The sequence below is a fragment of the Stylophora pistillata genome, chromosome 6, assembly GCF_964205215.1.
Source record: "Stylophora pistillata chromosome 6, jaStyPist1.2, whole genome shotgun sequence".
Taxonomy (NCBI): domain Eukaryota; kingdom Metazoa; phylum Cnidaria; class Anthozoa; order Scleractinia; family Pocilloporidae; genus Stylophora; species Stylophora pistillata.
This window is the reverse complement of record NC_142524.1, coordinates 29448742-29464972: the sequence shown is the minus strand read 5'-3', so window position 1 is coordinate 29464972 and position 16231 is coordinate 29448742. Positions and strand designations below refer to the sequence as shown.

Below are 16231 nucleotides of genomic sequence, written 5' to 3'. Positions count from 1 at the left end.
TTCCTGAACCGACGACTTTTTTTCCGCTGTGTTCGGAATCTTTGACAGCTGACGCTCGGTGCTGTAATTTTTGAGCATCTGGATACCAGTTATTGGGAATAAACTCGGCGTATTACAACCTATAATTTCTTTTGCTGTTTAACGCAGAGTCCACAATACATGGCGACTTTTTCTCACTGATATTTTGTCGCATTTATAGTTTACACACTGTTCCAGTTTTTTAAACTACATCCATGCAGTACTCATAAGATTCTTTGTCACTGGCCTTCAGATGACCTATATTGGTGCCGGAATCCTCTAGATAGTTGCGAGAGATTACAGACATTATAGGTACGATGTGATTAAGCCACTGGTGTTGAAAATCTTTTTGCGCTACCTCCTCCGCAACGATGATTAAAATCGTGAATAAACAGAGACCGAGGGTAGTAATAATTGTTTTCAAATCAAGATAGATGTTGAACAAGCTGACAAAGCTTACGAAGTGAAAAATTATCAGGCGTGCAATGTGTAGCTGAAGAATGCGAAAGAGGAGGAAGTAGAAATTAGCTTAAACAGACAAAGGACCAACTTTCGTTTAATGACATGTTACGAACAAGTTTAAACTCCCTTGAACTTTAACAGGATTCGCACCGTCTTGCAAGTCCGTGAATTTCAAGGCAAGTCCCCCCCCCCCTCAATGAATTCAACCAATCCTTGGAAAGTCCTTGAATTCTTATTTTCTAAAAGCTTCTTGAGAGGGGTGGGACGTTAACTTTTTCCCGAAAAACCAACTTTAAATACTGAGTCAAGCGCTGTGCGCTAGGGTGGTTTGGAAATTAACATGGAGCGCGGTAGTAGATCCAGTAATGCGTTATTGACCAAGCAGGACTCAAACCTGAGCCAAGCGTTAAGAGCCAAGCGAGAGCTTGCCTGCTGGGTACACAAGGACAAAATGGCTGCAATGCTGGCCACCGCAGAAAACGAAAAATAAGCAAGGGTTAATAGCCAATCAGCTCACAGAATTCGCTGCATCTTGCACCGCTTTCGAAGCCAGCCATATAAAAAGGAAAGGTAATACATCGGCGTAATATAACTCTTAAAGCAAGAATCTCTCCCAACATATTCATCTAAGGTAGTAAAAGTTTAAAATGTTATGAAAGCTGAAAAAGAAAGGGTTCCTGTGTCGCGCTTATTCAGAGCTACAAGTTTGAATGGCCGAGGGGTGGGCACTTATTCAAGGAAATGCAGTATATCGATTACTTGAGGCTGTGCGCGTTGTTTCATACTTTATATTATCTCATATTACCCAGTTTGTCAGGAAATCAGGAAATCAATCGTCGTCGTGTCTTTACATCCCACAAAAACGTCGCATGAGAAATTTCATGATCTAGCTTCGCAAAGAAATGTACCAGCAATGTTTTGCCTTGTGTAATTTATTGAGTTTTTTTGGCAGCATTTTGCGTTTTGACGTTCTCTTCCCGTTGCGGTTTGCAGGGCGACCTTTAACAGTAAATGAAGCTGTTTTTCAAATTTTTGTCTCAAACGACTATTTATTCCTGTCGCTCTGCTGTAGATATAGGTGAAGAGCTCAAATAGCAGAAAAGTTTGCGTCACAAGAATTTCTTCATATTGTGCATCCCAGAAAACCTCAAGCATTACTCTGAATGCCAGAACTTCAGCCTGGATGAACCAGAAAGGATAGACAATACTTCCCTACATTAACCATGAATGAAAAGCTAAGTATGTCAAATATCCCAGAAGCGCTCAGGGAATACACTGAATGCCAGGACTTCAGCCTGGGTGAACCAGTAAGGCCGATAGACAACACTTCCCTAGATTAACCTGTGAATGTCATAGAAAATAAGAATGTTAGGTATCCCTGAAGCACTAAGCCATTACGGTGAATAGCAGAACTTCCGTTCAGCCTGGGTCAACCAGAAATGCCTAAACAAAACTTCCCCCTATTGACCATGAATGAAAAAGCTAAGTATGTTATATATCCCAGAAGCACTCAGGCATTACACTGAATGCCAGGAATTCAGCCTGGGTGAACCAGAAAGGATAGACAACACTTCGCTATATTGACCATGAATGAAAATCTACTGACTTCCCTAACTTTCCAGCAATAAAGAATCGGGTTTAGGGTTGAGTTTAAATTCACTAATATCCCTGTAAATTTCCTTAAATACAAAGTTAATGAAGATTGTTCGCTGTAATTAAACAAAGACTCCACTGCTCCGTGAGGCGGATAGCAAGCGTCTAAAGTCAACTGCAGCCACAGTGCGCCGGCCACTGCCCTCCTGTATCGCAACACGTTTGGTGGAGTTTCATGAGGAATTGTTTGGTTACGTTGATCAGATTGTGGATGAAGTACAGTCTGTACCTGCGTTTGATGATGACGGTGGAAGAGTGAAGAAGATCCAGGTATAACAGAAGACGGATATCAATAAGCAAAGTGGAATCGCTACACCATAATAAGATCAGATAATTTGCCAAAAGTTCATCGCAAATTTAAGGATGCATACGAACCAAATTATCACTGTAGCAACAACTGTACCCTTTAAAGAGACAACTAGCTTGTATTTTATCCCCAGTAACAAGGCGGAAAGTCTGTCCACGTTGATTGCAGTCATAGTAACAAGCGACACCGAACTCAAACTATAACCCTCTTCAAAACTTAACACCAGTGAGAGGCGTGGTGTAATCGTTACTTACTCTATCACTTGATAACAGCGCGTATGCCTTGTCGTTGTGGACAATGGTGAAATTAATGTTTCTACAGTAGTGTGTTTAAGCTTTAATCTACAGTGTGTGGAAGCTTTCATCAACCGATCAGGAACGATAAAAAATTACAATCAGATTACTTTCCGTGGACAATTAAAGGAATGAACGCAGGAAAAGCGGCAGAGAGGTTGGAGATTCTCTCAGTAAACTGGAGTGACATCCAAAGGAGCATAACGGAAAATCAAACTGGATCACGATAATTACGCAAGCTGCCCTTATGCAGATTTCCCAGTTTCTGGCTCTAACTATCACAGTTTACCCTACGATACCTTAACGGATATCTTTTCTACGCGCAGATGCGCATGATTAGCTATTGAATCCGATGACTAATTTTGTGCTGGTTGTACTCAGTGTAAGTCTTTTGTTGCCATCTGTTGATGTTGAAGTATTGCGACAAAATCTGCCCTTACGAGTTGCAAGTTGAGTCTTATCGTCATTTAGACGTATTTCTTTAGTATTATTTGAAATATAAAGGGCGGGAAGAGTGTGCAGCTCAAAGTAACAAAATTTAAAAATGAAAATTATTTTCTTTTAATTGTTTATTTAACACAGTTCTTTTTTAATCATTTGTATGAGACGCTATTTCTATGGATATGCTACAAAGAGAGAATCTATCACAATATTAATGACCGGGAACTAAAAGATTCGTCAACAGTTTTATTTATCCTCGTAATGTTTGCCGATCGCAATACAAACTATTTGCGATTTTGAAACCCAAAGACTGCGACCCTAACAGAAAATGTATCCACGTTTTTCCTTCCATTTAACCGCTGATATAATGCGGTCTCGCCTTTTTAAAATTGCAATTAGTTTACATAGTATCCAATTAAATTTTGTAGTTTAAAAAAATCAACAAAATTGATTGACAAAGAAAATTAATGATTAACGATTAGCTAAAAAGTTCACAATGTTTTTTTCACAAACGTCTGGAAGATAAGGACATACAGTATCTACTTTAATTAACATCTATTGAATTTACAAACTGATGGTGCACCAAGGTGCAGTTACTGTGACTGGTCGACGAAGCGTCCTTTAAGCAGTGGATCAACATTTCAAGATGGTAACGAGCATGTTCCGACGTTTCTTGTTCTCTCACAAAGGAGGCCGAGAAAACAGGAGCCATGTTATCGCCATTGTCATCTGTAGCACTCGATAACCTCTTCAAACTTGACAAAATAGCCTCTACCAGGTGCACTGAGGTACAACAAGTGAAAAAGATCGTTTTCATTTTTGAAATCAATAACTGACAAATATGCATGAGTTAATGAAAACGTTACAGAATTAATAGTTCCTGTTATAACATTATACCTGTTACGTCATCTGTCAGTCTATGTCAAACGGCAAATATATCAAATACGAAATATTTCAGTCACTAAAACTCTCTTAACCCTTTAACTCCCATAAGTGACCAAAACAGAATTTCTCCTTACAATATCAACTCAAAATCAAGCAGATAAATGATGAGAATAAATGAAACTGTCAATTATTTTATTAACATAACATTGAAACATTGTATCAAGAGTTCCCTCTTATTCAACAAATCTTACGTGATCAGAAAAAAACGAGCGCGCGCGGAAAAATAGTCTTAGCATTTGCTCACGTTAGTAGCATACACCCATGGGCAAATAGTAGATGCTGAATTAACCAATCAGAGCGCGCGCTTTGCTTTAGTTATGTTATAAAATAATCTAATGTATTACATGCAATGAAACAAACATGAACAGAAAATGCGCGTTCAAAGATAACGTTAGACCGGATGTGACGTGTGGTCACACGACTGAAACTCGAGAGCTAATGACAAAATTACTCGACGCTTGTGGCACAAATGATTTTCGTGATTGATAAACTGTACGGCTGAGAACGATGACAAACGCTACAGCAAAAACGGGTAAGACGACTATAACTAAACAACAAGAGGATTCTACATACAAGTATGTAATGTTAGATTGAATCTAAGAAAATCAAATGGAACGGAAAAGAACTAATTCGCGAACGAATAGTTCTGATCTTAATGACAAACTATGAAACTTAAACTATAACTTGAGCGAAACAAAACGAACGAAACATGAGAGCAAGACTAAGGAAATATAGCCCAACATCAAGAGTTGCAAGAAGAACAGAGGTTGTTTTGCAATAAACAGATTGAAATTTTCACAAACTGTGCGAAAATTGTGCAAACAAAAAAAACCAATGAAGCGGGCACGTTTTGGAACAAACGCGCATCTCCAGCTACAATAAAAACATTAAAATATAGTGAGAAAAGCTAGTAAACAAAAGAACGAAATTGCCCAATGTTTCACTACCGAAAAGCAAATCCAGAAGCGAGCTAGAAACAAAGTAATGACTATGTGAATTTCGGGGTTTTACGCTCTAGATAACAAGCTAAGCGATTAAAAGCGATTCATCAATAAAAGGGCCAAGCACATGTACTTAAGGTATTAAAGAGAACGAACTATTCTACCTTGCTGGGAGCAAGTTCTCTAGCTCTTCAGCCCTCTCTAAGTCTAACAGTACAGGACAGCAGCACAAATTCAACTAAATTACACCTGAAGGTTATTCTTACATTCCAACGCCTTGTGGTTCTACATTCGGAAGCTCTGTGAAACTACCGTAGATTCGAAGGCTCTGTGAAACTACATTCAAGCTACTTTAAAGATATTCATAAACATCGTAACCTTGCTAAATCATAAATTCCTAATAAAAAAAACAAAACATGTATAAATTATATATCTAGTGAGTGGAAACATTACAGAATTAATTTTGTCTTTATTAATATATGAAATACCATCGATGTCAAATAGCGTATACATCAAATAAGAATTTCTCCGTGACAAAAATTCTGTTGAGCTAGAGGCCTAACATTACCCACCAGGTAAAGTACTTTTTTCCACCGAGTGTTCCTATGGTTTTAGAGTGCGCCAACGCCGGTAAATCTAATGTGTATGTATAAACGGAAACGATGCAGAATTCTGTCTTTATCACCATGTCAAATGCCATCGATGTCAAAATAGCGCATACATCAAATAAGAATTTATTGCTCACAAACATTCTCTCTAGCTAGAAACCTAACATTACTCACCAGCTAAAGTAATATGTTCCAAAAAATGTTCCGTTCCTTGCAAGGTACTGTGGCGTCAGTAACACTAAATAAAGAATAAGCATTATTTTCGTAAAGAAAAAACTTTTAGTCTGGACGTATCTACAGTAAGAGAAAATCATTTTAAAAGGCGAGCATGATTTACTACTAAAAAACACGCTGACAAATTTTAATCTAATTGCAGGTTTAGTTTTACTGTGATTGAAGGGAGTAGCTTTTCTGAAAAAACTTCAACATGAAACGACGAGGTTTTGACCTTGGGGTGAACTATCTCGGTACTAAACTTCGCTGAGTACCCTCGTTTTACTACCTTCAGAATAAATGTTAGTGATGCTTATCAATGTTTGAGCTTTACTCCGGGACAATTCCCTAAACACTGTGTAAAAATGTTTCGTCTGAAGGAAAGATACTTGATACATACAGAAGTCGATGTAAAGTCTTTTAAAAGTTTCAAGTTTAGAAATTATTCACTTTCGTCATGAGCCATGTACTCATGTACCTTGATCTGGATCTAACTCTACGCCGACACGATCTCCCAACGCAGGTGGCCCCAAAACATGTCCGACGTACTTGACTGTTCCTCGAAGTCTCGTTTTAGACGGACCAACCCTAAACAATACCTTCATACCTACTTCAATATCATTGATTGATTCAGGCTTAAAGCCCTGTTGCACAGTATCACCTGTAACGACAACAGAGAAATCATTTTAATCAAGTATGACAAAAGCAGTAAATAATCATAACGAACATCACGAAATACATCACGATCACGAATTAGACTTCTCTGATGTGCCAGTCTTAATGATCATGAGATGATTTATTGCGTCCGAAAACTGAACTGGAAAAAAGCGCCAGCTCAAATGAAAACATTTAGGAACTATGCAAATTATGATCATGTAAATTTTTGTGAAGATCTCAAAGACGTTTATTTAAGCCTAACGCGCGAAGCATCAGTCCCTGAGGGAGAACATGAGAACGTTAGCGTTAATCATCTCCTGAATTTTTTTCAAAAGGCTTTTATTTCTATTATATTGCTAACCGGCACGCGCCTGTCATGCATAAACGCATGCGTGGGGTAAACAGTTGTCCATGATGAAACAGTGATAGAAAGCGCGATATGAGGGAACGTGATATTTTTAATGAAAGATAAGAAAACACACCTCTCAGAGAACTGGACAAAATACCGCTACTTCAGAAATCGCGTCACTGGTAAGATTAAAAAAAAAACTAAAGAAGCTTATAACAGGCGCGTCATCGAGCAGGATAGTCATGACAGTACGGCTTTCTGGAGAACAGTGGAAAAACTTTTGTCAAGTGATCGCATAGAACCGTCGCCAACTTTAAAGATCGGGAACAATCTTCCCAGTGACATGCGTTCAATTGCAACCCATAACTTCTGTATTGGCTGTGACGAAGGGTTAGCGGTCAAAACTTCAGCTGTAGAAACTCTTTACGGCGCGCAGCCAATTTATATTATCAACTCAGGTAATAAAAAAAACCAAGTTATCTTAGTACACCCGCCATCGACGCAGCACCGCAGTTTGTTTAGGAACTTACCCCCGTCAGCCTCGACATTAGTTGCCGCTTTCTGGTTTGGCCCGCCCATGGCTTCGTTGGTCGTTTTGTTTACCTGCATAGCTTGATATTGATCCTGGTTTTTCATTCTTTCCATCTGCTGCACCAGACCCTGCACGGTGGACGTTAATCTGGCTATCTGCTGCGATTGATCATTCAACTGCTGTGACTGATAATTCAACTGCTGTGACTGATAATTCAACTGCTGTGACTGATAATTCAACTGCTGTGACTGATCATTGTAGGTGGACATCACCCACTCCATCTGCTGTGTTTGTTCTTCACTTTTGGCCGTCAATCTCTCAATCTGCTTTGACTGATCTCTAACCTGATTCTGAGTGATCTCAAGGCTGCAAAGAGCTAAGTTCAAGTGGCTTTCCATGTGTGATTCCAAGTGAGATTTGGTCTCTGCTCTTTGAAACTGAAAAAAGACAATGATGTTATCAAACTCTATTAAAACAATGCTAACATTCAAATTTTCAATCTTTGATTTAAATGTTACTTCCAAAAATATACAATTTAATTGAAATGGCCCATTGGTTATTGGGTTTGTTTTTAACCAAGCAATGAAAAAAATACTACGTATTTATTGACTGATCGAGTGGGAGGGCCCGACTGGAAAATTTAGCTCGAAGTCATGACGCACGCACCAAACGCAGTGAGGTCCGTGGCTCTCGACTGAAAGCCTAATATTTCCCGTCCAGGAGCCCGTTTCTCGAAAGTCCCGCAAATTAACGGGCACGTAATTAAAGCTGTTCTGTTTTTATTCAAGATGGGGATTTCAAAAGTTTTTTGAAATAAGACAATAAAAATGATCAGCTCCAGAAAAAAAAATGGACTGATTTAGGTTGCCATAACCTGCTTTTCTATCCTTTAAATTTGATTTTAATACATGGCTTCGAATCCGTTAAGTGACCGGAAACTTTCGGGAAACGGGCCGCAGGTGACCAAATTCAGTAAATAAGCATTTTATCGTAGGACGGCGTCCACGTTAAAAATCGTAAAAATTTGACCAAAATTTAATATTACTCCAAAGTCCTGCTTTCACTTGTCTTACGTATTGGAGTAGTTTTAATTTAACTTTTTCGTCCACACTTTCCGTAAGACACAAGTTTGTAAATCCGTATTATTGTTTTCAAACACTCGTTTATGCGCAGCGTTTGACCGTTGCGTTCAGAGGACCGAACGGCTTTTCCCGGAATGGCTCACGTCAACCCGTTCGTCCCTACACACGTCAGCTTTCATTATGCTTTTCTATAGGATTGCACTGGCAGGGAAGTACGGGTCATTTAATTTCATTGAAATTCATTTTTAAATTTGGTATGGAAATACAGTAAGTAGAAAGAAAGCTAACGAAAGTCTTTTTCAAATGTTCGACCTTCCCGCCAAACCTACAACTTATAATAAACTAAAAGCTGTTTCATACCACTTCTTGGCATCCTAAGTTCTTGTATTTACAAGGAACTTCTGTTAAAGGACAGTCATCACAAATATGGGCCACCAGCTAAAATAAAAAAATTAAAAAGATTTAGTCCCGAGTGAGCAATCGTCACTCGTACATGGAAAAGAAATCATCGAGCGTCTCAAAAGTACTCCTTAGACTTCGTAACGTGTGTTACAAGAAAATTTGGTGATTTTTCCGTGTGGTTGTTTAAGCATATTTATTCGTTGTTTTCGTTATTCTAGCGTTCTCAATTCATGCGAGTTTCTTTCGTTTCAGTGATTCAAAAAAAAAAAATACAGAAAAGCGACAGTAGTTTTTAGAAATAGATTTTGCATTGTTACTTTGTCTTCATTGTACAGCTGCCTATCGGTACTTTTCTTGTTCAATTCTAGCGGTCTTCTGGTCTTTCTGGAAAAATTAGTTCTCATGGTAGTTGGCAGCTGAGTTTATACTCGTAACTTCAATATCCTTTCTTATGATCAAACGTAACACCAACCTTGCTTAGATAAGCGGAAACTTTTAATTGCAAGTTTAATTTTATTTTATAAGTTGCTCTGTTGTAATTACCACTTTTTTCGATATTGAGAAGAATATGCTTCCTATCTTTAACATCAAGAAATGGTTAGATATTCTAGTCTTCTCGGATAGGGACGAATAAATGGAGGTCCCGTCTCCTGCAGGGTTGGGGTAGGAGACGTTAATTTCCCACGCACGAGATTACTGTGTGATGGATGTCCTCCCTGGGGTGGGTTGGGTGGGTAGGTGAAATCGCTACGGACTAAACACGGCTACCAGAGGCGCCTGAATGATTTCAACCTTAAAAAAATTGTAACTAAACACGTATGTTGTTTAGAGAAATAGAGACCTTTACCTTTACCTTTATCAAAGCTGTAAATTCTCTCCTATGTTTCCTATTTCTAATGGCCTAAAGTTTATCGAACCTGCTCTTTCATTTTCGACATGTGAATATTTCAATACAAATCATTTAATTTCGAAGAGACGTTTACCGTTCATTTTGTAATCCTACTCAAATATTGTCAATTTAAAGAAAAATAGAACCTCACACCAGTTCAATACTTTTAAAGCAACCACTTTGTAAAGATTTTCCGATTGCCAACTTAAGGTGGCTCGTACCGGTTTTCATCTTTTTGATGGTTTGTAACTTTGGAAGAATACAACAGAAAGACTGACCAAGGCCAGTTGAACACTTTTACGGGGTTGAATTACATAATCATTGGTTATCCAAAAATTAGTGTCATTTCATCACTAGCAGTTTCCATGGCAACGCTTTCATAGGTTTATTCAGACGCATTTTTTAGCTTGTGGCTTAAATAATTCGAAAACTAACCCGGTGACCCCCTGATTTTTTTCAGTGATTGCTTTTGGCACTTGAAAAGGAAAATGCACAAAGATTTTTAAAAAATTCTACCGAGCGGAATTTCAGAAAATCTACAAAAAGGGCAATTTTCACACATCGCAAATTTCCTTCCGTAGAATTTTCTATTTTTTTCTGATGATTCCTTTCGACGTTATTATCATATTGGAACAATAAAAAGAAGGGGTCACAGGACTTGTTTTCATGCAATAGCTTTCGTGAGTTTAGCAATTTCCACGCGCGTTCTCGCGCATTTAAAAATCTGGATTCCATAAGATCGACATTTGCTCATGATCTGTTTTAGCTACCGCTGACAATTACGTGTGCTCGCGCGAGCACCAACGATCTGATGTTTACAGACGTTTACTGCTTAGAAAATCATTAAACAGCCGTCAAAGACAGCCTCCCGAGCTCATCTTAAAAATCCTACACATGACTTCTGGCTATATCATATTATTTTCCTTGAAGTTTTAAAGTCTTCTTCCACTTCAGGTAGATTACCCTTCACTTGAGTTCTTCTTTTTTCGCCGTCGCAAGATTTCATATCGGTTGAATATTTCTTTTAAATGTGAAGTGAAGCAACCTTTACTTCTCCGAAAATCGTCTTCGTTATCTTAGTTTCTATCTCCTGCATTCATAGTGGCCGCTCAACACATCAACTACAAGCTCTTAGGTAAACTTCTCACATAAGTAGAAAAAAATCCTCGCGTCGCCATCTTTGTTTTAAATTTTCGTCTTTTAATCTCGCGCTTCTTTCGCACGTTTCTCTCGCGCGTGAGGCTAGAGTGATCTGTTCCTCGCGCGAGGAAACTGGTACGAGCCACCTTAAGTACAGTAGAGGTCATGTCAGTTGTTGGCCTGACTTAAAATAAAATGAAGTGGAACCGAAAGATTGTCTCGACCTTGACGTCCGTACAAGTTCACTTGAAGAAGTCGCCTGTACCAGGGAATCGTGACGAGTTTCCGTTCTCGCTGCCGAGTTGCTCTACTGAGCTAGTTTCCCCCATTATTATTGTGCCGTCCGCGAGAGTTCAGTTCGCATGCGAAAAATGTATCGTCACATGTATGAGTCCCGAAACTGAGTTCAGCTACAAATTATAAAAAATGTTCCCTATTATTCTAAGGCATTTTCCCTGCACAGTTTAGCTGAACAAGCTTCCTTGTAGGGATTGTTATAGCGTAATGCCAAGGTGGATTGTTTTCCCACCATGGAGTTACCTAGATTACACTGAAATTCTGGCAGCCAGGCTCAGTCATGGCAGGGGTAACGACCTTGACGTCCGCTGACTGAGACCAGGAAAACATTCCAAAACAATATTCCACGTTCTCTGCAATGGTGAGCATGGAACGCCTTCCATTGCTCCCATAAAACAGGACTGGGCTATCAGTGTTTCATATAAAGCAATACTATGTCCCATGCGGGCTGTTTGCATGAACTTTCAATTTGTCTGTCGTTAGAATTAATTACGAAGGTCACTGAGAAAATTAAATGTTACCTTTTCTCGTGGAATATTCCTCAAACCACAATTGTTGTTACATTGAACTGGAAACTGTTGACAGACTTCATGATGTTGCTGAAGAAAATCGTAATGACGTATTTACAGCATAAGTAAATTTAAAATTCGTACCATCTTATCAAAATATGACCAATACAGACAGGCCGTATTAACGAAATTGCTGGAGTAAAATGCGTACATTTTTAGCAGCAAGGAATCAAAGTTTAATAACCAAGCATTTACGCTCAACCGTTGTAAGATGTTTCTGTATGACAATTTTCTCTTGACTGAGAAAAGTTGTCTCGAGCTCTACAAAATTTTGACAATAAAGATTAGAAATCATCACCACTTTTTCCAGTTTTGGATAAAAAGCAAAAGTTGTGGAGGTTCCCCTTCTAGAAGCTATATAAAGAATAGATTTACGCTAACAAACCTGCTTGTTTTTAACGATCAATGGTTCTTTACAAAATTCACAATTGTCATTCCTCCAGACACATTCCCTTTTCTTGTGATTGTTCATATCTCGCCTGGTGAGCTTCTCTTTACATCCTGCATTTGGACACTCCACCACTTTGAACAGGCAATCTGATTGATGTTTCTTACGTAAAAATTATCGATATAATAAATTGCAGTTTAATCGTGAACCAATCTGCCACGACAAACGACATAAAACTCGCTAAAGGAGATTGGGAAGACATAATTTAGAGCCCAATAATCGGTCAACTGACAGTTGAATGACATTTTAAGGATCTAAGCAAAGAGATGTGAAATTAAAGTGTGATGTGTCGGTAGTCATGATATGTCTAACATAAGTAATAAATCATAAATGTACGTCTACTGACCGATACTCATGGTCACGGACCGATACTCACGGTCACGGACCGATACTCACGGTCACGGACCGATACTCACGGTCACGGACCGATACTCACGGTCACGGACCGATACTCACGGTCACGGACCGATACTCACGGTCACGGACCGATACTCACGGTCACGGACCGATACTCATGGTCACGGACCGATACTCATGGTCACCGACCGATACTCATGGTCACGGACCGATACTCATGGTCAAGGACCGATACTCATGGTCACGGACCGATACTCATGGTCACGGACCGATACTCATGGTCAGGGACCGATACTCATGGTCAGGGACCGATACTCATGGTCACGGACCGATACTCATGGTCACGGACCGATACTCATGGTCATGGATCGATACTCATGGTCATGGACCGATACTCATGGTCCCGGACCGATACTCATGGTCACGGACCGATACTCATGGTCCCGGACCGATACTCATGGTCACGGACCGATACTCATGGTCTTAAAATAAGTAAGGAGAATTTGCTACCTTTCTATAATCAAGAAATGGATAGATGTTCTAGTTTTTTCGGATAAGGACGAATAAACCGTAGGCCCCGTCTCCTGCAGGGTTAGGGGTAGGAGACGTTAATTTCACACGCACGAGATTACTGTGCTGTGGATTTCCTCCCCTGAGGTGGGATGGGTGGGAATTGGCCCTGAAAAGCCCGCATGGGGAGTGGTCGACTAACGTATGTATGTATGTATGTATGTATGTATGTACTAAACTAAGCACATATCAAAGGAGATCAAACTCGAAGAAACTGTTCCCGCTGTATCAAACTGCGAACCATGCCTCCACAGATTACAAATACTAAAATAACACCACTGTCCAGTCCAGACAGTGACAATTGTACAAGGAACTGTCTTGTCGAGCCCTACCAGTAGTCTTTATCTGCTTCCTATAACCTTTTATCTGGTTGCCTTGGTGATTAAGAGTAACAGGAATAAGTGCAACGCTTGCTTATTATTCAGGAGACAAAGTAAAATGTTTGAGAGAATTGCAAAAATTTGTGATTGACTGTAGATGATGTGATGGAGAGTAACCTGATTGCAGATACAACATAAATATTAATACCTGCACGGCACGAAGTTCTCCCGTCCAAGGACACCCGACATAGGAACATTTCACTGTAAGATCCAGAATTTTACGATGACAAGCGGCATCTGGAAATATCTGTCAACACAGACACAGACATCAAAAATATTTAAGGTCAGCAACGCTAATAAAGTATCAGCCGGTTACATCGATGTCAAGATAATTGTGGTTAAAAATCATGATTTTATATACGTAAACGACGACATGAACGACTTATGGTAAGGTAGGAACAGAGCGAGATCTTGAGCGGGAAAAAAGGAGAAGAAAGAAATGCCCCTGAATTTGGCTGGAAGTAATACAATGAACTAGCAGTATTTAAATGGACTGGCAGTAGTAAAATGAAATTAAAGTGCAGTTACTGTAATAAAAGGTGAGTTTTGAAAAGCCATCGGTGATCGGAGAATTCTCCGGCTCTCTCAGAATTCTAGAGCTAAAATTCCATGGCCGGTGCATATTTTCTTAGTCAGACATGGGGTCCATAAGCAGTATACTCCCCTCGTAATAAATGCTATTCTCCTTTTAATGGAATCCTGAATAATTACAGTAGGTGGAACATCGACACATTAGTTTGCGTGACCAGCAACTAATAAGACATGCGCTATTATTACCTTGTCACGCGACAGGTGTTCTCTGTCAATTGGACATTTCGGAGATTGGTTCCTGAGGTAAGGGAAAATGCAAAAACAAACAAACAGTCAAAAGCAAAAGGTTAAAAATCTTTTACCCCATGTATCATGAGCTTTCATGTCTTCGCTTCTGTTTGTCCATAGTTAATCGATTAACTATGGTTTGTCGCTAAGCCATATTCACTGTTGCGTAATAAACCCACTGTGGTAAATTTGCATACGAAAATACAAATCATTTTGGGGTGATTCAATCTAACCGAAACAAACTAGAATGACCATATTTTTTCGGTAAGTTTGTCCGATGTTGCTTATTGCTTATACATTTGACTACTAAATGATAACGCAGCTACCAATTATTAGGTAAAGTGTATCATAGTTCTCGGTCGCTAATCGGTTTGTTTTGCTGTCCGCCCGATAAAGCTAGCCAACAGATAATTTCAGCCAAAGAAAACTTAAATACCCCTTGGAAAGTGATTCAACCGGTCAAGTTGTTATTCAGCTTTCCAACAAACAAAGCTTTGGTGAAAGCTGATCGTTCTATAACTTGTTACAGCATTCGATTCAATAATCCGTCCTTACCTAAACAAGCTCTCTGAGCAGATCTTACAAAGTCTGTGGCCACATCCTAAAATCTGTATGGGATCTTTTATTGTTAATCGACACACGGGACATTCAAAATCGTCAGGAACTTCACTTGTAAACTCGAACTCATAGCCGCCTAGTTCTGGAACATTCTGGCCAGCCGCCATTGTGATCTGGGTTTCAAAACGAAAGCGGAGGAGATAATAAGTACGTCTTGCGTGACGACCAGAGGAACAAACCTAATTCCCAGACTCTCTGAGACTCTAGGTAAGCCTTTTGATAATTAATGTTCGTGAGGCAAAAGATGCATTAACAAATCAGTGAATAATAACAGAGGCGGGGGAAGAAAAAGCACTGCATAAAGTCAATTCCTGACTTTCACCCACGTGACATGACACTTGACAACGGTTGCTATCCGCCATTAGTGTGCCCCTCAAGCGTAAACAACCAAAGAGATGCATAGTACTTTTACTGAATATGGTTCATTGTATACATACATACATACATACATACATACATACATACATACATACATATAATTTTTGTTAAGGCAGGTCGGTTTGTGGCAACCCAAAGGCTGGTGTGGACCTGCCAGGAACTAAAAAGGAACTACTTAAATATATGGACAATTCTAAGGAAAAAGTAAAGAAATTTCAAGGACTTAAAAGTATAAAAAATCCGTTTGCTTTGATGTTATCACACAGGCCTCCTTTTCGAATTGAATGCGATCTAATGTCCTTGAGGCCTGTCTAAGTTTTTGTTTAAAAAGCTGTAGAGAGGAAGCATCCTTGATGGCTTTAGGCAGCAAATTCCAGACAATGGGCCCTCTGTACCTTGCACTATTTCTACCAAGGTCACTGTTACACCGTACATGCGGAAAGTCATTAATACGCCTTAGATTATAATTACTATCAATGTTGCGTTTTGTGAAAAGGGCAGTAAGTTGATCAGGTAAACTATTATAATGTACTTGATACATTATAGAAGCGAGTCTACGTTTGTAAATATAGCCTAATGATTTCCATTTAACTAGGTCAAGGACGTCAGAGTCAGGAGTTTCGCTGGGCAGTTTATGGATTAGTTTGGCTGCTTTCAAGTGTAAATGTTCCAATTCATTAAATGTAGATGGTGAACAGGACCCCCAAATAGCAATGCAGTATGTGATGCTTGGGACAATCCCTTTAAAATATGTTTCTTCTAGTACACCTGATGGTAGGGCTTTGAGCTTTTTAAGGAATTTTAGCTTTCCTCCAAACTTGTAGTGCAGGGCTTTAACTTGCGGTTTCCAGTTCAGTTTATAA

At 39.3% G+C, this 16231-nt stretch overlaps 1 protein-coding gene across 2 annotated transcripts; it reads right to left on the bottom strand.

The window, feature by feature from the left end:
• Positions 1–3270: 3270 nt before the first annotated feature.
• Positions 3271–15341, bottom strand: LOC148729300 (TNF receptor-associated factor 5-like). Of its 2 annotated transcripts, none has more exons than XM_088763002.1 (10): positions 14928–15341; positions 14331–14382; positions 13702–13800; positions 12184–12348; positions 11751–11828; positions 8862–8939; positions 7418–7856; positions 6360–6542; positions 5843–5906; positions 3271–3957 (listed from the first exon to the last, which is right to left on the bottom strand). In XM_088763002.1, exons 1-10 carry the CDS (start codon positions 15095–15097, stop codon positions 3900–3902), a joined length of 1386 nt encoding a protein of 461 aa, XP_088619128.1. In that variant the 5' UTR covers positions 15098–15341; the 3' UTR covers positions 3271–3899. The 2 variants fall into 2 exon arrangements, with proteins under 2 accessions (XP_088619128.1, XP_088619129.1); XM_088763003.1 differs by lacking the exon at positions 5843–5906 and adding an exon at positions 5633–5696.
• Between the last annotated feature and the right edge of the window lie 890 nt (positions 15342–16231).

Excerpts from the sequence above, each read along its gene's own strand:
- LOC148729300 (XM_088763002.1), bottom strand. The coding sequence starts at position 15,097 with ATGGCGGCTGGCCAGAATGTTCCAGAACTAGGCGGCTATGAGTTCGAG. Across the intron at positions 13,801-14,330 it reads AACACCTGTCGCGTGACAAG|ATATTTCCAGATGCCGCTTG; the intron begins GTAATAATAGCG and ends CTGTGTTGACAG. Across the intron at positions 7,857-8,861 it reads ACTTAGGATGCCAAGAAGTG|TTTCAAAGAGCAGAGACCAA; the intron begins GTATGAAACAGC and ends GTCTTTTTTCAG.